Here is a 27,460-nt window from a genome sequence, read left to right on the forward strand (position 1 = left end):
TGAATTCTTCCAGTCTTGCCCTTTTTGCCACTGGCTTCCACGCAGCAGATGTCACTGGGGATGAACTAGAAGTGCCAGCTTTACAAAGGCTTGGGAAAATGATGTTTATTGCACAAGTACAAGAAGTATAGAGCTGGAAATGACTTCCTGGGTTACAGATTCCAGTTTCCAGCTACGACTTGCAACCACATTGTATAATTTTTCTAATAAATTAGCCAAGTTCCCCTTTAAAAATATTTCTGAGACTTCTCCCTGTTACACATTTTAAAAGACTGTTGCAAAGGCACACTGAGCTAAAAGAGCGATCCCTGGCTCCCAGGCATTTTTTTCTGTGCTTGCAAGGAAAATAGCCCTCCGAACATTCTTTGCCTTTTAGAAATTAACCTTTGAATTAATGTTTTAGATATACAGGTAACCAGCTCTGCAAAAAGTATTCCACGCTTCAACAGCGGTATTTATACTTTACTGTTTCCTAGTAGAAATACATCGCTGGACGCAGCCTCGGGCGCTTGCACGCCTACAGGTGCATCACCTTGTGGACAGTCATCCTGCCAACAACTGATACGCACAGCCCTTCTCCTTGGTGCTCCCAGCCGACGAACTACTGCACAGCAGAAAGTCTGGCTACTGCTCGAGCACCAGCACGTGGATTGACTCCATGTGACTCCAGCCCCCAGAGGAATCCCATCTTCCCGTACGCTTTTCCAAATGTTGGCTGTGCGGAAGAAGCCTCTCAACTTAGTGGCATGAAAAATGTAATAACAATTTTACTTTTATACCCAAGTCATTAAAACATAAAGGATATCAGCAATCCCTAGACTGATCACAGGGAAACTCCACTGAGAGTTTTCCTGCCTTTCAGTTCTGCTGGGAGCACCATTCGTTTTGTCTTTAGCTACTTTTATCTTAAATGTGTCCTAAAGCCATCTTGCACAGCAGGACGGCTAATTTCCTGGGTGGCACTGCCCAACTGTTTGCTGAAGTCCATGAAAAGTAACCGAATGGCTGCGGTTTTGTTCATTTGGGGGTTTGCTCACCTAAGACAATAGATCTTACAAACAGCACTACCATTTTACCCTGGCAAGACCTATCTTGAAAGTGCAGGGAGTTTTTTCTAAGATTAGGCCCCAATTTTCTGTGGCCTACACGTTGTGTAACCGTTTACACAAGTGCCAGCAAACGCAAAGTCGGTATCGAGAACTTCTGCAGAACGGATGTAAATTCTGCTCCTTGTGCAGCTTTGTCTACACCAGCTGCAGTACGCTACAGCTTAAAGCTTTTCTGCAACTGCCTGTGTGCTTTCCCCCCTAAGGAATGGTCTCGCGCTCTCTCCAGCTTCAGTCGCACATTCCTGATCCCTCCCTTGTTCTCCTCCCATTCCCATCAAAGGGGATTCTCCATGTTCTGAGGTGGGTGTGTTCACAAATGACTCCAAGAATAGAAATATGTTGGTGCTTGTCTTGTGTTCTCCACCTTTTATGTTCCAAATGCTCCCCATTTTAAGATGGGCCAGACGGTCTGATCAAACATTTCTCTCACTGGAACAGAGGCCTTTGCTGCAAAACCAGATCTCCCTGCATCTGAGAAGTCAATGCCCTGCAATACCTGGCAAATCACACTCAAGCTGAAAGCGCTGTGCAAGCAGGCAAACATCAGATGCTGGGTGAAAATCTCTGTACTTAGACCTCGGATTACAACCTCTTCATCAGAGAAACAATGACAAAACATACTGCAAGGGGAACACAGAAGTCTAATTAATACAAAATGTCAATACCACCCTCAGCCCTCTCCCAGGCACAAGTGACCGTAAGGATAACCCATCCGAATGAGCAGCATATACAACTTTACAAAGACATATGTATGGTTCTCTGGTCAGCCCTTATAAATAGCGTTTTACATATTAAAATAAATATGTCCACGTTGCCAAAGTAGCAAGAGGTTTCTTCGTTATTTAAAAAAAATATGTTACAAAACAATATCATTTCTATTTCTTGCTTAGTTTAAAAAAGTAATAAAAAAGTCATTTTATAAAATAATACGAAAGTAAATTGAGTACAAGAGTGTCCATCCCTAGCACGTGTCCTGGGTTTGTACGTTATGACTCATGATGAGACGCTGACCTCCAGGAGTCATGTATCATTCCTTCACTTCTAGTTGGACAAAAGAAATCCAGTGCTTGCTTTTTTCACCACTTGTATCAAGTCTATGATGTGAAATTCATGGCAAGGGAAGAAGTCCTAGATCTGGGGAAGGTTCTCATTGCTGCTATTTATGGCTTTGCTACTCCCTGTATCAGACTGCCTTGTGTAACACAGGGAAGAGGATGCGAATGGCCAAAACTGAGCCCTGGAGTTTGGAGGTAACGAGTTCCAGTCAAATAGTATAAGCAAGAAATTGCCTTTTTTTTTTTTTCTTGACACATCCTAAGTGTGCAAGAGTGTGGGAGCAGGTGGGTGTGTACACGTTTGAGCATGCATGGGTGTGAGCGTGCATCGGCCTGCATGAGCGTAAGGAAGAAGATTAGAAAGTGTGGGAGAAGGGCTTAGAGTCTCCTCCTGATCTCCTCTCTCTGCCCCTCTGAAGACCCCTTCCTAGTTACCACTGCTGAGCATCCCCAGAAGTTTACTGGGCTCCAGGCCCTGTTGCTGTGCCATCTTCTGAACATCAAAACCCATGTGCATGAGGAACTGGATCACATTCATCTCCTGCCCTGTGAACTGGTCCCTGATAGTGGGGCACGAGGGGTTGCAGTGAGGCCACGGACAGCTGTCAATCAGATGAATTGGGCAGCCTTTCAGAGGGGCCTTCCCGTTTCTGTTGCTCTCATGTAGGCTCCGATCCCAACAGTGCAGGGCACGGGGTAATGATGTCCCCTTCACCTGGATGTCTGTCCAGTGACTGAAAAGACAAACCGTACAGATTGTATCAGAGGGGTCAGGCCGTCAGAACCGGTTAATTCCCCTACCGTTTCCCTGTTGACCTTTCATAGAATCTGCAAAAGCACTCACTTGCGTGTAATGATCTCATGAGACAAACAGGCAGGAGCAAAGCTAGCGCTAAAGGAAAAAAGGAAACATGGATTAGGTCTTGGAAGGACAAAGTAACTCCTGCTAAATAGAACCTTCCGGACTAGGTAGAGGGTGGAATTTTTGCTGCCCCTGGCAAGATTTTTAGAAACAGCAATGACTATCATGATATGAAACCCGGCTGGACTGGAAAGTATCCAGAAGAAAAGGGGTTCCATCCTGCCTAACAGTGCACATTTGCAACCAGAGGCTCCTGAATACCTGCTCTTGTATGAAGCCAGTAAGGCACATTAACGGTTCCTCCTCTGTTGTCTCATCAACTCTCTGGATGTTTTCTAATCAGTACTTTTCAAAACACCCCTGTAAGGTTAATGGCTGTGCAATGGCCAGGAGTCTCAGACCTCACCTTGGAGGCAGGAAAGAAAAAAAACACATTCTGATTGATAACAAAGGGTAGCTGATAATTGTAAAGCTGGAAATTACTTTGCATTTATCCAGAAATGAAAAAGGCAAGATTCCTGATGTAGATGAATTAACAGTTACCAAATTTACAACACTCCTTTCTGCAGAGGTCTGAGAAATGCTGCTAGGATACTGGATAAGAATGTCTCTTAGAAATAAATGTGCCAGGTTTTCCTTAATGAAATACTTACGTCACATCCTTCAAGGTGTTTCTCAGCTCCCTACCCAGATTCTGGATGTAGAGCCACTGCCCTTCCTGGACAGGCTGGCCAGTGAGGTGCACATTGTCTACAGTAAGCTGGGCCTCATCAAAGAGCCACTGGACAACAAAGACTGGACCTAGGAAGACAAAAAATTTGGAAAAAGGGATTGGTCTAAGTTAGCTGTGGATACAGAGGAAACCCTAGAATCCATTTTATGTCTCTCCTCTGACACTTACATCGAAGAGTGGGGTAAATCTTATATCCAAAAAAGCAATTCCATTCCTCTCCCTCTTTAAACTGCAGCTTACAGCGTTCAGGAACAATACCATTCCAATACCTAGCAGACAAAGCAATAACAGAATGAAAGGTATAGCGAGCGCAATCTTAACAATGCCCTTTCCATATCCCCATCTATTTCTGTTCTGATTATAGTTCCAACTTACTGACACCAGAGCTCTTTCTTGGCTACATTATCCCATCAACACATTTTAGAGCATCTACAATTGCACGCATTCTTTTGCACGTCTAGGTATTAAATTATTGCCTTTTCCAAGAAAATAATTGAAAAAAACACTGATGTAGATGACAAATACTCTTTAAGTATCAAAATCAAGGAAGATAGAGAAGGAGAACATCTTCTCCACACCCTAACTTCTTATGGAAGTGTACTTTAGAGCATCTGATTGTACCTTATTCCTCTTCTGATGGCTTCTGTTGGAGCACATGTTATGGTATCAATACAGTCAGTTCTGCGATACTGTTTATTATCCAGGAACCATCCGGAGTCTGCCAAGCCTCGGACCTGAATCCCTTGATAGCCCATCTCCTCCAGCTGCTCTGCCACTCGATCCACATTCAGGAGCACTCCTGTCCCTCCAGCACTGCAACAGCAATGTTAATACTGCAGTCATGAAGCACACACAGCTATTAAATGGCTTGCTAGCATACATATCCTCTCACAGCAGTGACGCTCTATAAACAAACTTCATCTACCCACAGGACAATCCACTACTAACTTGGTAGTAACCAAGTTATTTCCTTGCTTTGCAAAGCACTCAGAAATAAAGCCAGTGCTGAGTAACAATCTGACACCTCAGAAACCAAATCCTGTTCTTATTCTTTCTTCTGGGAGATATATATGCTTTATATTGTTTGCAAGGGCTTTGGCTGCTCAAAAACTGAAAGAATCTGAAGTGAGACAGTTTCACCCTTTGCAACTTCTATATTACACCCCTGCGTAAGATATGCTGAGTGTATCGTAGCTTTGCACAACACAGCACAATTCAGAGCACCTGCGTCAGGCAAGTCTGATTTTTTAATTCAGATGTCCCGAATCCATTCACAAGAGGCACGTGTCTCATGCTGCGGGCCAACAGGAGCCAGCATTCTTGATGCAGGGAGGGATGAACACATTCCCTCCCTCTTGCAAAGCTTTTACCTTGTTGATAGCTTCTCTATTGTCTCATAAGTGTACCTGGACCAAAAGCCAAGGAAATAATATTATATCATCCCCTGTTGTACCACTTAAAGGAGAAAACTGAGAAGACATACAGGGTTTGCTGTGTTAGTGTTACCGTACTCCTAGAAGAAATTTGTCAGGAGCTGCTGAGACCTCCTCCCTAACAGCTTTCTACTGTGGAAATCTCCTGTCTTCACCACAGGAAATCTTGTAGATACCTACCTGCTCCCTGCTAGCAGCAACACTTTTGCAGTGCTAAGACCTTTTCCCACCAGCTCCTTTATAACCTCCTGAATGATCAGTGCTCCCATGAAGGCATATTCATCTGGAAGAGATAGCTCAGCATCAACAAAACTGTTTCCTGTCCGGGCTAAGAATTTTGCTTCCTCTCCACAAATGCTTAAGAACCTTATAAAGGGATTATGAACCTAAAACCAGGCCCGTTTTCTCCACCTGTATCAAGTACATCTAACAAGAGATACTCCCCCCCGTATAAAACTTGCTTCCCTGAAAGAAAGGGAATAGAGTGAACAGAATACACAGTAGCGCAAGCACACCTTCCTACAACAGTACTTAGGAACTGGTAAACTTAGAGAAGGAAAACAAGAAGGAAGGCGCTGGGACCCTTTCTCTATACATGAGGAATACGCACACCTTCCTACCACCTGGAATCTCAGTTCCAACGTACTGCATCCCTTTTTTCCCAATTCATAAAGCCAATTCAGACAAGCAACGTTTCACAAAATGTTACACCTACGTAGACCGCTACTTCCTCGGCAGCCACGTTTGCTGAGGTGTAACTGCTTCATAGAACAATCAAAAGAAGCTACGACGGAGTGAAAAGGTCCCTTACTGTGACAAAAAGCGGATCTGCGGTATCCACGAGTGGTCAGTTTCTCAGTGTAAGAGTTAGTGAAGCGAGACATCGAGTGAGACAATGTCTGGTTTAAGGCCAGAACTCCCAGACCAACTCAAAGCAAAGCATTGACCTTCTGCCTTTTCAGTGCCACACCATGGAGCATCTCAGGCCAAATTCTTTTGTTGACAGCAGCGTGTATCAACAGTAACTCCATTCTGGTCAAAGAAATCTCTTCATGAGCAAATGAGAGGAGAACTAAGCCCCTGGTGCTTCTATAGACATTACTGCACCCAGATGCCAATCCTGCTTAAGTTGGGAACCCAGAGAAGTACATCAGGTAGAACAATTCATTTGCCTGAAATCCAACTTAATCTGGAAGAGGACTCCTTTAAGCAGACTCCCAGAGTTCCGTCATCATCAAAATGACAGCCGACGGCAATGCATGTATTAAGACGAACTGTTCTTCGTTTCCCAAAGAAACCTGCAGACAGCTTTAGCCTGACACATGACAGCTCCTTTCAAAGGCCAAATATCCTCCTGACACAAGTCTGAAACTAAATTCGCTGCACTTGCCTCTCAGGTCAGCAAAGCCAAAGTCGCATGCAACAAACCATGGTTCCTCAGCTACACCATTTAATTTGCTGTGTCCTGGAACCTGGAGAGTCATCTAAAAGGAATTTCGTTCCTCTAATCCTTGCATACTGCATCAGTGTAACATCTCTGCAAGCAGTGGCTCTGAACTATGTCAAAACAGCCTGGGCTAAAGAGATCAGGATGTTTTATCTGGAAGTAGCTTGATATTCTTTCCTGCCCTGCAGCAAGAAAAAGCCTGTTCCTCATTCACGTAATTTCACAGAAGTCTGGCCATATCCTTTAATGTGTGATGTCTGGGGCAGCAACAGCCCATCAGCAACACTCACTTTTCTCAGACTTGGAAGAGGCACCACTCCAAACATCACTTGAGCAATAAGGGATGAATCTGTAAGAGAGAGTTGTGTGAGTACTGATGTTCCTTTGACGTGCAAGGAGGGGTGAGGACAGGGTCAAGTAACTGGAAGAAAATTAAACCCTGGGGAGGGGAAAAGGGAAGAGTTTCTTGTCCAGTTATACAACTTACCTTCTCGCACACCAAGTGACAATTCTAACTCTCCTGAACTTTCTCCTGAACACCGGTAGTTTTACTGAGTTAAATCAGTAACTAATGCGTCTTTTATCAATCTAATTGAAGCACGGAGCTCAGTGGACAGAACAACGGGCCAAGATTTTGCTCTTAGCTGTCGCACTGATATGGTGGATGGCCTGCCACAGGGAAACTCTCTGTGCTTCAGTTTTTCACACGAAAAATGAGAAGACCTTGTCAATGCAGTGTAAATGCCGACTGCAAACACTGGAGATTTTTGCAGGAATGAACTTATCTTCCCATTTTTGTCTCCGGCTTGCAGAATGCAAATTAACATCCCTCTCTTCCACTCTTCCCTCCTATACAGATGCATATAAAAACCGGTGTCTTTCTCGTTTCTCTTCTTTGAACTAGAAGATCTGCTCCACATTCCTCTCCAACTGGCAAACGTATAAGATACTATCAGCCCACCACTCACAACAGCATTTGCCACTTCAGCTGTTTGAGAAGGCTCTCTAAGCTATCCCCCGTTTTTCTTCATTAGATCACCCCACAACTCCAAGGAGACTGGACTTAAGTTTCTCCAGACGTGGCCAGCGCTACTTGTTAGAGAGCTGAACTAGAACAAACGAGGAAACACACAATTGCCTCTCGCAAGTGTTAGTCTTAATCTGTCTTTGCAGCATTCTCACCAGCCTAAAAGGCAGGAGATGCTGTTTAAGTATAAACCTATTTCCCTTCGTTGTCCCTCCTTACACCATGTTTGCATTCCACCAGTGGGGATTTTCTTCTGGTTGTGACGACAGGATCCCAGTTCCTGCAGATGGGCACAAAGAAACAAGAAACATACAGATGACAGTCCATGACTTCAGAGAAACCGTAAGAGCCTCACGCAGGATCTCTGACCACACAGAAAACAAGAACATTGCTAAGGAACTTTTCTAAATTAGCCCTTAGGCAGATGTGACTTTCAGAATTTGATTCACGCTAGAGATGAAGCCTGCCTAGAAGCCGCTTGTAGTACAGAAAAGAGCCTGTGACACATACTTAAAATTAAGCACTTCCCCAAAAAACCAATCCTAGCGGGTGAATTCTAATATATGCAACTGTAAGATCCGTGTGAATGACAGAGGTTTAGGTGTTCAGAAAGCCAGAGCACAAGCAGCGAGAGTGAAGAGAGCAGCTCAACACTTCTGTGCTGACTCAGGAGCCCGGTGGTCCAGAGCGCGGGTATCTGGGTTGCTAATTGCACACTGAAAGACGCTGCGAACGCTTTACGTACGCACCAAACGTAGGCTTTCACACAGAGAGTCACTGCGGTTGGTTAAGCGACGTTACGCGTTTGTAAACGGGGACAAGGCGGAACCCCGCAGCTCCAGGTGAGAGCCCAGTTAATCTGATCTCTCCCTACGCGCACAGGGGCAGCCACAGGCAAACACACATCCAGGGCGGCGTGCAAGAGAGCGCGTCTGTCCCGACAACAGATTCAGAGGCCCAAGGACGGTTCTGACAGGATCAGGAGAAACGCAAAGCCTCTTTAAAAACCAAAGAACTAAACCGCAGCTCTGAAGATCCCAGCAGGTTTGCGCGTACACGCCTGTGTTTAAAATAAAGACGGCGTGTTGGCCGGCGTTCAGCAGACCCGCGCTGCGTGCCGGTGACAAGCGCACGTCGCAACGCACGTGCACGTCCCTGCTTTTGCAACTTTCCCGGCGAGCGGAGAAGCACGCTCGTTCGGGCGTCCCCTGGCAGAGGCGAGCGCCCGCCGGTGCCCCTGAGGCGGCGGGAGCAGCACACGGTCCCCGCGGGGCACGACTCACCCACTCGGGTCGCCGGCCACTCCCTGGAGCTCATCAGCCGGCGCATGGTGTCGTAGCGGCTGTCGCAGTTCTCCCTGTTGAAGCAGTACCACCCTCCTGGGGAGGGGAAGCGGGGGGTCACCGCCCTGACCGGCGCCGGCAGCGGGGCCCGCGGGCCGGGCCGCGGCGGCGGGAAGGCGGCGGGCGGGGGCCGGGGCGCTGAGGGAGGCCGCGGGCCGCCGCCCCTCTCCCGGCGCGGGGAGGGGACGAGGCGCCGTCGCTCACCTTCCAGGAACAGCAGCCACCGCCGGCTGCCCTTGGACTCCTTGAGGTAGTAGCTGAGGACAGACAAACAGGAGGCGGCGCGGCGTTAGCGGGAGCCGGGCCCGACCGCAGCGCTTTGATGCCCGCCGGGCCGGGGCGCCGGGGCCGCGCCGAGCGTTCGGGCAGGGCGCAGGGGCGGCGGCGGCGGCACGGGCGGCGGCGCTCGCGCCCGCCAGGACACGCGCCCGGAGCCGGAGCCGGAGCCGGAGCCGCCGCCGCCGCCGCCGCCCGGGAGGCGCTCGCTGCACCTGTCGCCGCCGCGCCGCGCGCCGCCGCGCGGTGGCGCCACAGCCCTCGGGGCCGCGGCCGGGGCCGGGGCGGGGGGAGCGGCGGGCCGGGGCCGGCACCCGGGGAGCGGCGGGCCGGGGCCGGGGCCGCGGCCGGGGCCGGGGCGGCGGGGAAGCGCCGCGGGGGTCACGGGGGGGGGGGGGGGGGGCAGGCGCGGCGAGGGGCCGGCGGGCGGCGCGGGGCCGGGCCGGGGCGGCCCGGGCGCGGCGCGGGGACTCACCCGGCCGGGCTGCCGTCGTTGCAGGTGACCGAGGCGTTGTGCAGGAGGTGCAGGCGCAGGTCGTGCGGCAGCGCCTGGGCCGAGCAGGGGTACAGCGACTGCGCCAGGCTCTTGACCTGCGCCATGAAGCTGTCCATGTTGCCCTCCACGGCGGTGAAGTCCAGCGGGAAGCTCTCGCCCGCCGCCGCCTCGCCGCGCTCGCGGGCCGCCGGGCCCCGCCGCCGCCAGCCCTTCCTGCCCTCGCCGCCGGGCCCGGCGTGCAGCAGCCCCAGCAGCAGCAGGAGGTGCACGGCCGCCGTGCCCATCGCCGCCCGCCGCCACCCGCCGCTCGCCGCGGCGGCAGCCAGCCCCCGGCGGCGGGCAGCGCCGCCCGCGCTCCGCCGCGCCCCGCCGCGCCGCCCGCGGGGACGGGGGTCGGCGGCGGGCGGCGAGGACAGCGCCGGCGGCGCGGGCTCGGCGGCGCGGCTGCCGGCGCAGGAGCCCGCCGCCCGCTCCCAGGCGGCGAGCATGACAGAGGGGCACGGAGTGCGCGGGGAGCGCGGCGGGGGCGCCGCCAGCCCGGGCGCCGCGTGGGGCAGCAGCCGGCCAGCCCCCGCCCTGCCCTGCCCTCCGCCCCCTCGGAGCGAGGCGGAGGGAGCGGGGGGTCTGCGCCGCGCCGAGCCGCGCCGCACCGGCACGGCGGGACGCTCCGTCGGGGCGCGCCCCCCGCCGCCGCCGCCGCCGGCGCCGCCATCGCCGCCCCTGCCGGGACCGCGGCCGCGGACGGCGGCGCCCGCCAGCCTCGCCCGCAGGGCGGCGGGGGCACGGGGCGGCCTCTCGCCGGGGCCGGGGCCGGGCCGCGCGGGCGCGAGGACCCGCACGTGGCAGCCCCCGCGGCGGCGCCCCCAGCCCCCCCCCCCCCCCCGCGGCCCCGACGGCGGCGCCTCCCCGGCTCCACGTGGGCGGTGCTGCCCCCCCCCCCCCCCCCCCCCGGGCCGTGCCGCGCCGCCCCTGCGTCCCCCGGCCGCCCTCGGTGCGGGGCCCCCGGGGGTGGCCGCGGAGCCCTCGGGGCGGCGGCGGGGGTCTGCGCCGCGGTGCCGGGCTCCAGCGCGGCCCCGGCCCGCCAGGAGCAGCGGGAAGCCGGGAGCGGGTCGTTTGGCTCAAGACATCGGCGTCCGGTCCGCGTAGGCGCCCGCGGGTGACCGGGGCGGGCAGGGGGTCGCTCCCGGCCGGGGGCTGCCGCTGCCGTGGGACGCGAGAGGACGCGGCGGCCCCGGCTGCCTTTGGAGGGCCGCTGGGAGAGGGCTCTGCCGCAGCGGGGGGAGCCTGCGGACGGGGCGGGGGGCGCGGCGGGGCCGGCCGCGCCGCCGCCGCCGCGGTCCTTGCCTCGGTCCCTGCCTCGGTCCCTCGCCCCGCCCGCACCCCCCAGCCTTCGCGCCGCGGGGGGACTTTGCCTCGGGGCTCTTGGCAGCTCATGAGGTTTACCCCCCAGCAGCTCTCCCTGGTTATTCCCCGGGGCTAGGACATTTCCAGGGATTGCAAGAAGAATCCTGGAGAAAAAGCCACGATAAGTCCCAGTTACCAGAGTGCCTGTCATCTGTGAGAGCGGGGAATGCCCCAGAAATGCTGTCCTTATCACAGACATCGGTACTGAAACCCGAGAAAAAACAGAGAAAATGCTGCGCTTTGAATAATTCCATCTTCGTTTAGATACCAAACCGGACGGCTCACGCCCCCCAACAGCCCTCCAGAGAGGAGCGGGGAAGCGGTCTGTCTTTACCAGGAAATGTAATCTATCTGGGATCAGAAAAGGTGAAAATTGTATAATCTTAAAATAGTAAGTGGAGGCATTTTTGTAGAGCAAGGGTTAAGGCTGTCCAGCTGCTGCCACTGCATTTTTTACCTTAGCATGTTTGGACTTCCTAAGCGTATCCTCAACTCTGAATTTCCAACATACATAGCACATGGTTTTGCAGTTTGCTTGCCATGTTGGTGGTGTTTTTTTTTTTTAATCTTTCAGTTACTCTTACATAGTCTCGGTCTTAGCTCTGTCCTCAGTCAGATTTTTACCTCCAAATGTTTTCTTTTATGTAAGTGCTGATCTGCAACAGTATCTTTAAGCCCGGAAAAGCCACTAAATTGAGCATACCCCTCCACACACGCACTACATTCACCCCTGGAGATATTTTTGGTCCCAGGGCAATTCTGCATCATCATCTCTTTTTCTACACTGGCCTTAACATCCCTTCCTCACTGGCCATGACAGGTACGAGCAGCTGATCACTAGTACTAGTTAGAGCAAGTTAGAGAGCTCGTCCGGCTGCCTGAGCAGAGGTACAGCTGGAAACTGGTTAGTTTGTGCAAAGTCTGAACAGATGAATCCGTAAGTCCTCAGGATTCCTTCAGGATCACTGGAACGAACTCCAGGACCTCATATTCCGCTAGCTACGGCAAGAAAACAAGGACGGACGAGATGATTGCTGAACTCCGTCCTGCTTCTTTAGAGAAAAGGCTGCCGTTCATCTCAGAGATGATGAGGCTTGTGTTGTTCCTGGGCGCCACGCTCCTTCTCTTTGGGGAGGTCGGCAGTTACCGGACTCCTAAGGCGTCGTGCCAGTTGTGCGCTGAGGGGCGACTGCATGGGATACACCACTGAAGAACCTTAGAGGAGCTGCAGATCTTTGGGCCTTTGTCCAAAGAGGTGAAGGAAAGAAATTGAAATTTTGCCTGTCTTGGCCCCCTCCAGCTTTCTCACTTCTCCTGGTTCAGGTAACTCCGGAGGGTTTCTGTCAGAGCTCTCTCACCTCTCATCCTTCCAAAGCCAGTACGATGTTCAGATTAGCTCTGTCATGAAGGAGCAAGGGGGCTGTTAAGAAGAGCTTAAGGCTGTGTGAGGTTGTGGCATGACAGACTGCTTTCTTACTTCTGGACATTTAAATCTGGTACAGTTTAACTCTTTGACATACTGAACTTGAGTGAACATCAAAGTGCACGCGGATTTTAGAGAATTTTATAATACCGTCCTTCAGCACGAGAGGTTCACTAAGTTTTATTCTTTTGCTAAGAGCCACCCTACATTGAATAGATTGGGCTCACTACCGAAGGGAGCTCAGAGAAAGCTGGGAAAGAGCTGGACTCCTGCTCCAGGCACTGAAGATTGGGCATTTGTATTGGTAGGAGTCAGGCACGTAGGAGGAGAGATTTTTAATGACTGGGAAGGGATGTTAAGGGAGATGCTGTTTTCATTTAATACCTTTCAAAATGATATATCCTGCACAATATGTTCCAGCGCGTCCTACCGTAGTTCTGTATGTTGAAGTGTATCTGACTGTGCCGTACAACAGCCAATGAGGCAGTTCTGAAATTCCCTACACTCTGCCAGGACCCAGGCAGCTCCAGGACTTGCCCTTTTGATGTTTCCCTATCGGAAGCGAGAGGATTGCAGCTGGAGTCCTGCGCAAGGACTTGTGCCACAGCCATGTTTCCCCAGCATAGCCAGCTCTCGCGCCTGATTCACGCAGCTCTGCAGCCCTGGCTCAGCTGAAGCTCCCTGGCTGGTTTCCTGGGTCTCGTGTTGATCAGAAGTGTGCGTGTGGTGTAAGACCGCCCGTAGGAGACCACTCACCAACAGATAAAATCCCGCTTTGGCATATCACACTACTGCCGTCAGAAGAGACGAAGGGAACATCAGCGGTGGGTGGGGGTAAGGGAACTCCGACAGGGCAACAGGGCTCGTGGATGCCCTTCGTACGAACGCACCGTGCTGCGCCACGTCTGGTAGGAGCCACCCGCTTGGATGTCCCCAGGACTCCGCATCATCAGGAGCGTGTAGCGTTGGTGCAGACAGGAGGAAATACTTGTCAGAATCATCCTTACTGTGATAAGTAACTATTGTTCTGTATCATGTTTTGGAACGGGTTACAACGTATTTCTAGATGTTCACAGTTAATTTCCTATCCATTTGAAAGAAAAAAAAAAAGGGGGAGGGTTTCCATGCTTCATCGAGAAGCAAATTTATGCATTATTCTCTCTGTGGGTGCGCGACAGAATGCAAATGTGCATAATGCCAGGGATATATATCTAACGCAAAGCACTAGCTGCCTAAAAGGTGATTTTAGGGAAAGGTCATTCTACAGTTTGTTCACTGTAATCACTAATGAAATGCAGTTTCTGAGGAGTTTTTAGCATGGTGGATGTTGTTTTGCTGAGACTCACCTGGCAGATTTGCAGGCATCCTCTTCACCCTGACAGTGGCAGAAATCCGAATTGTTAAGGGTATTTTCAGCTGTTCCCTAATGAGTTCTTCTTTCTCTGTAGCACTTTAATGAACTCCAGGTTGTAGTTACCTCCCCCTTCTTTCTCTCCTGATGCTTCTAATTTCAGATAAATATTTGAGATTAGAAGTGGCTCTGGGTATGAAATGTGACCCTTAACCTCCATGCAACTTTCTGATTATGACATGCCATTAAAACCTAGAGCCATCTCTCTAATCCTGCAACTTGGAAACGCTCAGCTCAAATTACATCGGTGGCTTTTTAACGGGAGCAACATTTCTTTAAGGGATGTGTCACTTCCAAACGCAAAATAGGAAACAGCTGCCTGCTTCAGACATCAAATAGGAGCTACCCCCCATTCAGAAACAAGACCAATTTTTGGGGCTCCACGAAACCCAAAGTGTATCTTTTAAAATTGAATGGCTGGTCCGCCTCAGCAGCTGAGTAGTCCCTGGTGTTAACTTTTAGCCATTTTAATTGTTTCTTCTTCTTCATACCTTCTGTGAAGGTATTAAGTAGTGGAAGGACAGGATATCTTCATTCTGTGTTAGATACTTGCAGAGCTTTGGATCTCTACCCTATTTTTAAAGACTAAGAAGAACTGGCACACCATAGATATTTGTTGCACCTTTTGTTGGCAAAAGCGTGAAAACTTTCAGAACAATCTTGCCCTTAAGTCCTCATGCCTCTTCACATATTTTACAGCAAAAGGCAATTAAAAAGGGAGGGAATTATAAGAAGTATGTCACTAGACTTGTGAATGTTAGAGAGATGGTAACAGAGAATGATTAGTGACTGTTTCTTAATAAGAGCTGGGGAACACCAAGGAAGAAGTTCTAAAACAAACAAAATGAAGTACTTCTGTCGTACAACACAATTTAACCGTGGCATTCATTGCCCCAAGATGCTGTGGATGCCAGAAGCTCAGACGCGCTGTGAAGACGGCTGGGCAAATTCATGTAAGAAAAATCCATCAGATATGATTAGATGTAAAGACACAACCTGTGACTCGGGAGGTCTAGAAGATGCAGATTGCTGAAAACTGGAAGTCGGTACTGGGGAACATATAATCGCAGAGTCTCCTGCTCTGCTGCTGTTCCCCGTTGCCGTCAGAGGTAGCGTTCTGATTACCTTGGTGTGAGCCAGCGTAGCCATTCTTATTAGGAAGCTCGTCTAAGATGTGGGCCTCTCTCCTAGAAAAGAGCATCCTTGAGAGGCCGGTAATTCATCACCTCCTCATGCAATGCTGAACTGCAGCATATGAACAAAGTTCTTCGCTACATAAGCTGAGAACTGACAAGTAAAAGGAGGATGGTGGTAATAGCTCCATATATAGCTATCATGGTTATATTCAGAAAGTTCCATAGCCGCTTAGCTAAAATAGTCAAAAAAAAAGTGCACACAGACAACTTACAGGGTATTGACATATGATTGATTGAAAGTCATTCAGCCGATGTGGGCTGACAAGTTACTGATCAGCTATGCTGTGGCAACTGGCCACATATATACCTCTTGTCCATCCCACCTCGGAAAGTGAAATACATCAACTTAAACCATTTAAATGTGTTTAGGAGTTACAGAGATGGACTGGGATGCCGATATCCTGAATGGTGTAGCTATATAAGTGACGTGACAAAGATCCTTCCCAACGTAATGGAAAGAACAAATGTAAAGACATTTTCAAGCGTTATTTCTATACTACACATTATACACTGGGACATCCTTTATTACTACATCTTATTGAGCAGCTATAGTGTTGGGTGGACTTGGGAATCCACATGCATAAGTAAGGGGATGTCTCTCCATTATTAAAATTTCCATCCTCTCTTTTTCTCCCTTCTCTTACACTGCTGATATGGTAAAAATGAGCAAGTGTTATCTTTTACAGAAGCGTCTTTCCTTAAAAGGATCTTTTTCCTTTAGAAGCCAAGCAAAGCAGACATTTTTGTGGGCGCTGGGGGTGGCAGTGCGGACTTAAGCTTAACATATATGATAAATATAGAAGAAGTAGAGAAAGTATTTGGCATGTGGTAACAACTTCGGTTAAATAAATTCCAGTGGTTACCCAAAGTAAAAGTTTTTTTACGATAGCAAACCAAACAGACTGTAGTTGACTCTCCGAGAGCGCCTTCGACGCTGAGAAGGCGGTGCTGAGAGTGAAGGGGAAGTTCGTAAATGAAATAAAGTCTCTGAGACTCATTGTGTTGTACAATGCAAGATAATCCTGGTTCCCTAGCTGCAGTCATCCCATCTGAACGGCTGAGTTTGCAACACTAACCAGGAGATGCACAATCAACGTTTTCCCTTTGTCTTACCGCCAGTGTCCCGGTTGTGACACTGGTGTCCCGGTTGTGACACTGTCTGGACACGCATCGGGCAATGGGAACAGGGGGAAGAGGCTCCCCTCTGCTCTCCGAAATGTGGCTGTTGCGATAGCTTTTTTTTATGTTTTGCCAAGGAATACCTTTCTTGTACATGTACTTTCGGAGTACTTTCGGAGTTACTAGCCACTGCCGTCACTGCTGGGTGAGGAGGCAAGAGCTGCCAGCTGCAGAGGAGATTTCTTGCCTTGCGAGGGTTTGCTACGTGCGCAGGGCTGGCGCGCTCGGATTTGGGGGATTACTCCGCTGCCAGACGAGGCCCAAGCACAACGAATAAATCTATTTTATCTCCCCAGAGGTCAGGTGGTTGACGATAACACTGGAAACCCAGCAGAAGAGACAAGCCCTTGCCAACAGCTGCTGGGCCTGTGGGCACTTGGCCCCTCCAGCTCCTGCGGGACGGCGGCGGCCCCGGCCCCGGGCCTGCGCCCCGCTCCCCGCCCCGGCCCCGGCCCCGGCCCCCGAACCGCCTCCTCGTCCCGGGCTGCGCGGGGAGGGCAGGGATCGCCTCCGCCCCCCCGTCCCGCTCCCTCAGCCGAGCAGAGGCCGCCTGCGCCGCTGCGCGCCCCTTCGCCTGCCCGGCGGCCTTCACTCGGCTTCCCCGCAGGCCCCGCTCGCACCCGGGCAAACGCCATCCGCCGCCGCGGCCCGCTCCGCTCCGGTCCCCTCCGCTCCGTGCCGCGGCGGGGCGGGGCCTGCAGGCAGGGGCGGCCCAGGGCCCAGCTCCGCCCCGGCCGCGCAGAGGCCGGCGCCGCGGCGGGAGGGAAGATGGCGGCGGCGGCGGCAGCGGGCGGGGGGGGCGCCGTGGTGTCGGTGCTGGCCCCCAGCGGGCGGCGGGTCACGGTGCGGGTGGGGCCCGGCACGGTGCTGCTCCAGGTGGGTCCGGGGCGGGGGCGGCCGGCGGCGCGGCGGGGCTGCGGGGCGGCCCGTAACGCCTCCGTTCTCTCCGCAGATCCTCGAGGAGGTCTGCAGGAAGCAGGGCGGCAGCCCCGGCGAGTACGGCCTGAAGTGAGTCTCACCGCGGGGCCGCCTCCGGGTGCGCGGGCCCGGCCGGAGGCTGCGCTGCGCCGCCGGTGGGAGAGGCCCCGCCTGGCCCGCCCGCGGCCGCGCTCCCGGGCCGGGCGGGGCCCGGCGCTGCCGAGCCTCCCGCCGCGTTGTCGGCCAGGCTCACGCCCGGCGGCCGCGGCCGGGCCGTGGTGCCGGCGCGCCGCCGAAGGCCGCAGCGAGCGCGGCCCGGCCTCGGCAGGAGCGGGCGGGTGGGGGGGGGCGGGGGTCCTTGAGCCGGTCGCCGAGGTCAGTCTTCGTTTTAGCCCTTGCCACAGCCGCGGGGGTCTTGTGTGAGGAAAGGATTCGTGGTCGTCCCTGGGGAGAGGGGGATCCACGGGCCACGGCTCAGGTTGTTCCCCAGCAAAGTTATTTTGGTCAAGTTAATCTCTCCCGATTTCCCCGTGCCAAGTTCCCTTCGCTGTCGGGATGGATACCGAGATCCTGTGTGACTTCCGTGACGATGTCCCTCCCCGCACACCCACTTCTGCTAGCTCACAGCCTGGTAGGACTCTTCTCCCCTCTCACCTGCTGGTTTGACCGTAAACTTATCATAACCAAGAGGTTACTTGTCTGAGTGGCAGTAAAAAAAAAGTACCTTTTTATTTAACAGTGAACACCGGGCTTGAGTACGTATTCAGTTGCTGTTTATCTCTTAAAGCCTGAGGAGGAACATACATTTGAGTATTTTACCTGTGACCTCTACAAACTGCAGCTTTTTTGGTATGCAGAATAATTTTTGTTGATGACTGTTTTCTGAATTACCAGTTGTGCATCACTGAATCGTGCTCAATGGCTTCTGGTCGGCCCACGGGGAGTCCCCTTGCTCAATACCTGGACTTTGCATTGCTGCCAGTCCCTGAAGTGATCTGAAGGTGGCATAGGATGGTTCCTGGTGTCTTCATGGGCTGTGTTCTTCTTTAGGTTTCAGAGGAGTGTGTTGGATCTCTCTTTACAGTGGAGATTTGCCAGACTGCCCAACAATGCCAAGCTGGAGATGGTGCCAGTCTCTAATAGAGTGGGAATTGGAAACACGGTATGTTCATGTCACAGTGTGACCCGATTTGTTCAGTTATCAGTCGTGCTGGATATGATCTCGTCACATCTAATGAGCAAAAGTATGGTTAGGCTTGGGCAATGCTTGAGTGGAAGACCACCCAAAGACTGGTTGAGGTGTGGTGGAAAATGGTAATTCAGTATAAAAGTCTTTGCTTGCAGTCTCTATGATGGTGGAGTTCCAGCTGTGTGCTGGAGGATAGGGAGATCTTTTGGGGAGCTGAAAAGCCAGTAGTCATGAATGTGTAAGAAGTTAAACATTACTGATGACTTTGCTCAGCAGTTGAGCTACTAACTCAGTTCCCTTTCCTAATTTCTATTTCAGTTGCTGTTGTCTGCCCCTGGATTTTGACTAAAATATCACATTCTTACAGGATTCTCTTTTGCTTCTTTCCCAGCATTGCTGTTCATGGTGTGTTCACACAGCTTTAGAATTTTTTGTGACGCGTGCTGCGTTTAGCAGTTGTCTCTATTTAGTATAATTTGCAAAGGGCTTACGGATGCTGTGTTCTGTAGGAATTACTGTCACATTTAGGAGAAAAAAATATTTTATGCATGTTGTTATAACAGCTGGAGGCATGATTTTTAAAACGATGCATAGGTGTTAGTGAGCGTAAACATTTTATGTGGTAAAAATGATCTATGATCTTATTTAAGTAGCCTGGGAATGAAAATTTGTCTATCACTAACAGTTATTTCTCTTACTGACTTCCTCACATGGAGTTTCTCAATTTTTTGTGAAAGTTTCAGGTCTATTAGTGCTAATCTCTTAATGTCTGTCTGACAAATTGCGTTGGTGGTATTTTGTTATAGGCAGTTGCCTTAGCTGTCACAAAGAGAAACTGATACATACATTGAAAAGTGAGCTTTGTAGTGTTGAGAAGGTTTTGAAATCTCTGCTCTAGTTCGCTGTGGGTGTGTAACGTAGTTTTGGGGGTCACTGATGTCCATGTTTTTCGCTGTAAAACCTCCGTGTGCTTTGTTTTGGCACTAATGTTTGCTTTCTGACTTTGTGGTAGAAAGAAGTTTGTGCTCCAGATGACATATTTGGTTAAAAAAATCCTGCAAGCTGGTAGCATCTGCTTAAAATTTTCAGTTAAAAAAGGTTGTGATGGCATGGAGTTTGTTTTCCAGAGGAAAGCATTTCTATTAAAATGGTACAGTGATGACTTTATCTGACATTTGCATCCAGTTTGGGAGGTATTGTACTGAAGGAAAACAGTGATTTGATTCCCCTCCCCCCCCGAAGATCTATGCAGGATATCAGAAAGGGTGAGAAGGACTGTGTACTGTAGGAGAGGGGTTATAACATGGAATCGCTACTTCAGATCACAAAAGAGAAAAGCTAATGAAAGTTTAAGTTGTTACTGTTTAGCTGTATTTCAACAGAAGAATCTACAGAAGTGAGGCTTCCCTTGGAGCGCTCGTTGCTATTTTATGGAGTTGAGAAGATATAGCAAATACGCTTGTGAAGGTTGCAGTCTAAACGGAGTCGCTGTCCCATAAATGAAGAACATAGATTTCACTTGGAAGAATTTTACAGACCGTATAAGAAAATACTTTGTACAAAATACAATTGACCAAAAGAATGCCCTGCCGCAGGGAACTAGTGTCAAATACTGTAGGAAGTTTAAAACAGCTGGATAACTCTGTGACCAGAACTGACGCTAGCGTTATGCCCTAATATATTGGCAGTTGGGATGCGGACTCAATCATGCAGGCCGGCTGCAGTACTGCTGGGATGAATTTGCTTCTGTGCCTTTTGTTGTTGTCTCTCACTGAGATCATGTGCATGGAAGTAGGTGTGCTTTCCTGCGGTGCTTTGGCAGCAGTTACCCCTAGAGACGGAATACAAGTTTCGATAAATCATGCATTTGTTCAGAAAATCTGATATTTTTAAGATAGAATGCTTTTGGATTTGCCTTCGCATGTAAAAAGCATTGATTCCTACAAGACAGTTCTTCAGTGAAAACTTGAACAAATTCCCCTTGTGATGGCAGGTGATCTAGGGGACCATCAGTACAGTTCTAGTGTTAAAGTGGTTAGCCTTTTGTTTATGTGTTTGTAAACTTAGAAGGTAATTGTCACTGGTCTCTATTATTTTATATAGAGCCTGGAACTTTTAGAAGGACTTTTCTAATTGACTGAATATGACCTCCGTGACATGCTTGGCTTTGAACTGTTGCCCAAAAACTGATGCAACTGGTAGTCTGAATTTCTGGGCTGGATTCTTATAGGATGGTGATGTCAGCTGTCATCACTCTGCTGTAGCTGAGAATAATCTAAGGCTTGTCTCCAGCATAGGAGAAACCAGGAGGTTGTGTTAGTGGTGGGATGAAACAACTTAGTTCTGTTGGCTTGTTGTTGATGATGCCACTGTTTCCTTTATGTAGAAAAATTCCTGTCTCCAGCAGATCACAATTTGCAGTCCTGCAAGGACTGGTAGGAGCCGAGGCAGATGACAAACATATTCGTCCAAGGAAATCACAGTAGATAGCTGGAGTGTGTGGTATCTATTTTTTTCCCCAAACTCTCTCTCTCCCCCCCACCTCACGCTCATGTGCGCTCACAGAGAGGATGCACGGAGATTGTTGGTAGGGACACATGAAAACAGAGAATGAAAGAAAGCTTCTGTTGATGTCCTTCTCAGACTTTTGAATAAGGCCAATTTCTGTGGACTACAGAAAGCTGTGGTTGACTAGAGACACTAGGTGCTATCTAATAGGGACTTTTTTTTTTTAAACTTTTCTTTAGATGGGTGAGCTAATTGGGAAAACTTAGAGTTACACATTTTGAAAAAGAAGGCTGAATATTCTCTAAAAGGTAAAGATAACACCTGAAGTGCTCTGCCATTCTCCATCTCTTGGTCAGCTGCTGTTTTTTTCCCTTGGGACCATCATGAGTTCATGAGTTTGAAGTTTTTCAGGACTGTCCTCAGTGTGTTCATTTTAGAAATGCCTTGGTTTTTTTTTTTTTTTTTTTTTTTTTGGTAGCAATTCTCTGAAGAATACGTAGGATCTGCATGAGCAACTGCTAATGAACGTGAAGGTTCACATTCCAGGTTGGAAAAGGCCTGTTAGAATAGGCAGCTAGCTGTCCTTTACCTTTTTCTGCAGATGTTTAAGAACTTGATAACGGAACGTCCAGAATTATTTTTGAGATTTTTGATTAATTCACTCTTAAATTGTATGTCAAAATTTTGTGGTTAGGAAGCATTAGTGAGTTGCGAGTTACACATGTAGTCTCTTTGGACTGATAATAGCTGGTTAGGCCTTCAGTAGCTCAAAGATAGATTTGGACTGTGTTTGCTGTTCCACTGTGTGGATGTGCAAGTATACTGTTTGTTCTGCCTCAGGGAAGTTGTTCTGCAAATTGATGCTTAAGTTGACAGAGCTCTGGGTTGGTGTTTTAGTTTATGCAGCTGCATCAATCCTGTCTGGGTTATTTGAATTCATTTTATATAGCTGCAAAGACCCTTGCTGTAAAGTTTCAGCTAGTGTAAAGCAGAACATCTCAATTGCTCATGATGACACGTTATTTGGGACGCTTGCATTGGCCTTTGTCTGAATATGTTTCAGTTCAGGATATGGCAGGAAAGAGGAGCCCAGGAAAGCTGGTTAATATTCAGGGATCACCTCCTCCACGCTCAAGAGCGGTCCATTCCAACGAACAGAAGTCAGGCAAAAATGCCAGGAGGCCTGCATTGATGAACGGGGAGCTCATGGCCGAACGCAAACACAAAAAGGAAGCATACAGAGAGTGAAAGCAAGGATGGGTAACCTGGGAGGAATAGAGAGATCTTGTCTGACCATCCAGGGATGAAGTTAGGAAAGCTTAAGCCCAACTGGAATTGAATCTGGCCAGGGATGTCAAAGACAACAAGAAGGGCTTCTTTAGGTACATAGGTGACAAAAGGAAGGCTATGGAAAATGTGGGCCCGTTGCTTAACAAGGCAGGGGACTTAGTTACCCAGGACATGGAAACGGCTGAATGCCTTCTTTGCCTCAGTCTTTCCTAGCAAAACTGGCCTTCAGGAATCCCAAGTCCCAGGGACCAGGGGGAAAGGCTGGAGCAGGGAAGAGGTACCCTTGGTGGAAGAGGATCGGGTCAGGGGATACTTGAGCAAACTGAACGTGCTGGCCCTGGTGGGATGCACCCATGAGTGCAGAGGGAGCTGGCAGATGTCACTGCAAGGCTACTCTTGATAGTCTTTGATCGATCATGGTGATTGGGAGATGTGCCTGAAGACTGGAGGAAAGCAAATGTCACTCCTGTCTTCAAGAAGGAGGACACAGGGAACTACAGGTGGGTCAGCCTCACCTCAATCCCTGGGAAGGTAATGGAGCAGCTAATCCTGGAAACCATTTCCAGGCACGTGAACAACAGGAAGATCATCAGCAGTAGCCAGCATGCATTCAACAAGGGGAAGTCATGCTTGACCAACTTGATAAGCTTCTATGATGAAATAAGTGGCCTGGTAGGTGAGGGGAGAGCAGTGGATTTTTTTCTACCTGGACTTCAGTGAGGCCTTTGATGCTGTCTCTCGTAAGATCCTTATATGTAATACTCATATTCACAGCAGAATAGAACTCTTCTAAATATTAACTTCTAAAATAATCGTTTGAATACTCCTCTGCATTTTTATCTAATGTAATCCTTCGCAGCAAGTGTTTCGAAGGAAGTAATGGGTTTTTTTGGATAGCAGGTTCTAGAGATCATTGAAATATTGAAAAAATCTGTTGTCAAGAAAAAGCTTTCGTTCAATTTTCAGATTAATTCAGTGTATTTTTCCTATAGGTTCGGATCGCATTACAATTGGATGATGGGTCCCGTTTACAAGACACTTTTCTCTGTCAACAGACTTTGTGGGAGCTTCTCAACCATTTTGCAAAGATCAGGTGAGCAATGCAGTGAGAAAATACTTGCTTGGATGGATCTCTGTGTGACAGTAGTTAGTTGTTGTTACGGTGATCCAGCTAAATCCTGCAGATTTGTAGAATTTGCATTTATTTGACTGTGTTTTTTTCTTTACAACACAGATGTTTGCCTTTTCCTTGCTCTTTCAGATTTTACGCTCCATAGTTTCATTATTATTTTTTTAATCCTGCAGTAGCACTCCTGGTTCAGGGCATAAACTGGTAACTAACAGCTAAGGCTAGGAAGAAACTATAACTGGATATATTGCCGCAACTGTCTTTTACACAAACTTTTTTGAAGTCAAGTTACTGCTAGAGTTGAGGTGGTAGTCTAGATCACCTTGATCACCAGTATTTCTGTCCTGCGGTTTCAGGTGGTGGCGGGTGTTCTTTGTGAAGTGAGTTGCTATTGCTTTTGAGGCTTGCTGTTGTGCAAGTTCTTCAAGGAGATCCGGAGCTCTTAGCAGGCTAATGTGGAATCTTCAAAAGACTGCTTAGATCCTGTTTAAATGGAAGAATTTCTGGTCCTACATTTTTTGAATATATACATGGGTTAGAAATCTTAGAGTCCAGTCTACATTCAGTGCTTTCTTTTGTCTTTAGTTTTGACTTAAAAATACTGTATTGTTTTGAAATGTCAAGCTAATAAACTTTTCTCCAAAGACAGTTCTTTTATTTTTGTCATAGCTTGGAAGATGAAGCCTTGAAGCTGTGACAGCCATTCTATTCTGAACAAAATTCCCAAATTTCATTTTTTTCTATTGTAGTTGGGTTTACCTTTCTCTTGATAAAATGTTTTCTTTTATCAAGACCCTGTATTTCTAGCTTGTTCTTTCTCTTACATTCTCACCTTCTGCTAGTTGCTCTGTTGCATTTGAATCTCTTGCTCATCTGTACAGATGCTGTGCTAGGGTATTGTGCAAATTGGAACTATTTTTGTTAATTTCTCAAACCAATTAAATATTCATCTAAAGAGACGGTAGCTTTCTCTGTCAAAACTTTTGAAGTCTCCAAGGCTGTGGTGCTAGAAAAGCTATGAAGTAAGTAGTCAGTAGTAAGGGTGATGGTGCAGTAGCATTCAGATAAGCTCACCCTTTTAGGGTACGGTTACAGGATCCAAAATAATGGATTGTCACCTGTTAGCCGAGCTGTAGTAATTGACTAGTTACAGGTATGTGTTAGTACTAGACTAACATGTGCTAGCATAAATTACTTTAACTGAAGTTTGAAGGTGCTTGTTTACGCTGCAATTGAAATAGCTTAAGAAGCATGGTTCTGGGGTTGGATCGGCTGACGTTATCTCATTAAGTCAGGGTTGCACAGTTGAATTGTGCGAGTGAAGTTGCTCCGGAGCTGTTGCCAGGGTAAGGAACTAATTCTTCCAGGCTCCTGATGATGTGCTGTTAGTTTTCTGCCAGCTTAGCTCCCTGACTGGCCCATAACAAGATCAAAGGAGTGACGAGTGCTGGCCCAAGGGAGGGAGTTTGGATCGGGGGCATCTTCTGTGTAGTAGTAGGGGATTGATCAGTCAGTTACTGCTCACTTCCCGCCCTCCCGTCTAACTCACTTCATGCTGTTTGCGCAGCTTTATGGTGAATTGGCTTAAGTAGCTGATTCAGCTGAAAAACAGTATTTTCCCTACATTATCTTTCATGTAGATAAGTTCCTAACCCAGTTGAGGGTTGTCTCTCATAGACAGTGATGACAAGAAATGTAGCATGTCTGGAAAGAAGGATCCAAAAGGAGGAAGCAGCAGATGGGTAGGAATGGCTCATGTTGGTTTTTTTGATATGTTCTGTATCATCAAACCATAGTTTGAGGAAATGCTTTGAGTAGTCTAGTGACTCTAAAGTGATGTAAATGAGTCTTACTTATGCTCTTTTCGTCTTTAATGGTCAGGGACCAGGTCTACACTGTGGCATTTACTCTTAAGTCAAAAGGGACAGTCTTCATGTAAATGCTAGAGAGAAAAGAATTCTTTTTCTTTTGATCAAGGAAAGAGGTAGGCAAGAAAAGCCAGGTATAATTTTCCTGGGTGTTTTTAGGCCCCTCTTGTACCTTACTACATACTTTGTGCCCTCTGGGAGGAGAAGAGTGCCTGTTGCAGTTTGGGAACTGGTAGATTGGTGGGGGTGGTGATTATGGACAGTGACAAAGAGCTTTTGTATGGCTTTCTCACACATTAGTTGGTTATTTCTTTGGTTTAAATTTTGAGCTTTTTATATAATTTTACTCCTTTGTTGTGGTTTTATTTGTTACAGGTTATTGTAATGCTAATAGTTAATGTACATGCCGCTCTTTTTAAGATTCTAACTGCTACAGTGTGCTAAGCATTATTAACTTCAGTTCATAAGACACAGCTGTTCTTTTCTGCCCTCTGGAAGCCGAGCTCAGATGTTTGGATGGACTTTGCAAACTTTCGGTGAAGTTCAACGAGCAGCAAAGACGCTGCATGTGACTTAATCACAAAACAAGCTGGATCTATATCCATCCATATAGATTTCATGGGCTGTGCTGCTTTTCAGAGTGTATTGACTCCATTGACTAACTAGTCAGCTAGTTGTTAACTTTTGCTGAATCCTTCCTTTGACTTTCCAACTGGAGACGTTTTCCTGGAATGCTCAGCTGCTCTAAGTGCGTGAGGGGAAGTATTCTAAATCCACTGGAATTTCCCCCGGGTTTCCAGCGTCCATCTTGGCTAATTGGGTCTGAAGAAGGTCTGGAAGCTATTGTAAGGCTGCTCCTCCTCTCAGCATGCGGCAGTCCTTGCACAAGATGTTTACAGGCCCTGTCAGATCACTACATGAAGGAATCTAATCTGCTTGCCGTTCCCCTTCTGAAGAACAGCACATCAAAGAAATGACAGTGTGTTTGATGTGTGTGCTTGCCTCAGTGAATGCATGTAATGGATTAACAGCAGCTGGAGGAGGAGCCTGCTGGCTTCCAAGAGTTATACAAAAATAAGTCTCTGGGGGATCTTTCCTTGGAGTGTGTTCTGCAGAGACTGGTTGAGGGCACAAGCATTGTATACCCTTTTAGCATTAGGCCTGGGAGAACTGTTGCTTTTCTGTCTCCCAATCTTCCCTGTCTGGCAGCTTCAGCAGCTTTGTAGACTGTTTTACATAGAAGTGATTGCAGTCAGAACACTTGAAGACAGTTTTGACGATGACTATGACTCTCTGCTACTTTTGTGGTATCACTCATTAAGTTCAGATATTTTCCATACATTTTTAGAAGGCTCTTCAAGCCAAAGAATTGGCTGGATTGAAGTGGAAAGCAGTTTTGGAAAGGTGAATGAAACGAGGTTGTGTAAGTCAAATGAGTTTGCTCTCTTATGGGTCTGTGTGGTGAGGACATGTGTTCCATTGTGCCTCGGCTTCTCTCCTCCTAAATGGTGATCATCCACCTCTCCTGATAGACAGGTGACTTGAGGTTCAAGCTTTTATTCCTCTGGGCTGTTTTGGCTGCCTTTTCTGTGATTCTGTACTGTTTCCTCCATGTCTCAGCAGTCCTTTATCTTTTGTGCACTTGTATGGAGGATTCCTGTAGGGATACAGCTGATCCTGATTGGAAGCAAAATCCATTGAAAATAAGGTAGGGATGACTAGGTCTCTTGGGTTGTCTGGAAAAGTCTGAGTGCACATAGCCTGCTATGGTGTGCTAAAGATAGTCTCTTAGGTGCTATTTTGTTCCAATCTTCCAATCAAGAGACAAGGTTTTTTTCTGCCTTTCCTCATCAAGCGCTGGCCTTTGGAAATTACTCAGTTACTGCTGTGAAAGGAGTGAGGGAGGTCGGAGCCTGGGTCTTGAATCACAAGATTGTGCTCATTCTAATTTAGGAACTTCATCTCTTGATTTCTGCAGAGCATTGTATATGGCCTTCTGTCCTTGACAGAGAATAACTAATTGCAGAACCACAAATGGTGGCAGACCTGTTCTAGTGTTGTTTTGGTTGTTCACCTTGAGTTGGAAAGTTAAATGTGTTTCATAATCTGAAGCTTGAATGTAATAGTTTGGATGCTCTGGGTGCGTCTGTCGCTTTCTGCACAA

At 48.7% G+C, this 27,460-nt stretch overlaps 2 protein-coding genes across 3 annotated transcripts in view; one reads left to right on the plus strand and one right to left on the minus strand.

The window, feature by feature from the left end:
- Nucleotides 1-184: 184 nt before the first annotated feature.
- Nucleotides 185-10,269, minus strand: NOTUM (notum, palmitoleoyl-protein carboxylesterase). The gene is made up of 11 exons (XM_087751053.1): nt 9,761-10,269; nt 9,214-9,266; nt 8,950-9,045; nt 7,886-7,946; nt 6,930-6,988; nt 5,373-5,475; nt 4,381-4,572; nt 3,928-4,028; nt 3,680-3,827; nt 3,009-3,056; nt 185-2,898 (listed from the first exon to the last, which is right to left on the minus strand). The coding sequence occupies exons 1-11, from the start codon at nt 10,267-10,269 to the stop codon at nt 2,592-2,594; spliced, it is 1,677 nt and encodes a 558-aa protein (XP_087607179.1). The 3' UTR covers nt 185-2,591.
- A 6,868-nt stretch (nt 10,270-17,137) lies between these two features.
- Nucleotides 17,138-27,460, plus strand: part of ASPSCR1 (ASPSCR1 tether for SLC2A4, UBX domain containing) — a 50,190-nt gene continuing 39,867 nt past the window's right edge. For both annotated transcript variants that reach the window (XM_087751196.1, XM_087751195.1), the window contains exons 1-4: nt 17,138-17,270; nt 17,347-17,402; nt 18,363-18,474; nt 23,292-23,392. In XM_087751196.1, coding sequence (XP_087607322.1) covers nt 17,163-17,270; nt 17,347-17,402; nt 18,363-18,474; nt 23,292-23,392 — 377 coding nt within the window. In that variant the 5' untranslated portion in view covers nt 17,138-17,162. The remainder of the gene's footprint in view (nt 17,271-17,346; nt 17,403-18,362; nt 18,475-23,291; nt 23,393-27,460) is intronic.

Source organism: Nipponia nippon, unplaced genomic scaffold (genome assembly GCF_047370975.1).
Source record: "Nipponia nippon isolate SJK-2023a ecotype South Korea unplaced genomic scaffold, ASM4737097v1 scaffold_14, whole genome shotgun sequence".
NCBI lineage: Eukaryota > Metazoa > Chordata > Aves > Pelecaniformes > Threskiornithidae > Nipponia > Nipponia nippon.

Coding starts and splice junctions, on each gene's coding strand:
- NOTUM (XM_087751053.1), bottom strand. CDS start 10,269: ATGCTCGCCGCCTGGGAGCGGGCGGCGGGCTCCTGCGCCGGCAGCCGC. Junction 9,046..9,213: donor GTGGCTGCTGTTCCTGGAAG/GTGAGCGACGGC, acceptor TCCCCTCCCCAG/GAGGGTGGTACTGCTTCAAC. Junction 7,947..8,949: donor GTGGCCGGCGACCCGAGTGG/GTGAGTCGTGCC, acceptor GCCCATCTGCAG/GAACTGGGATCCTGTCGTCA.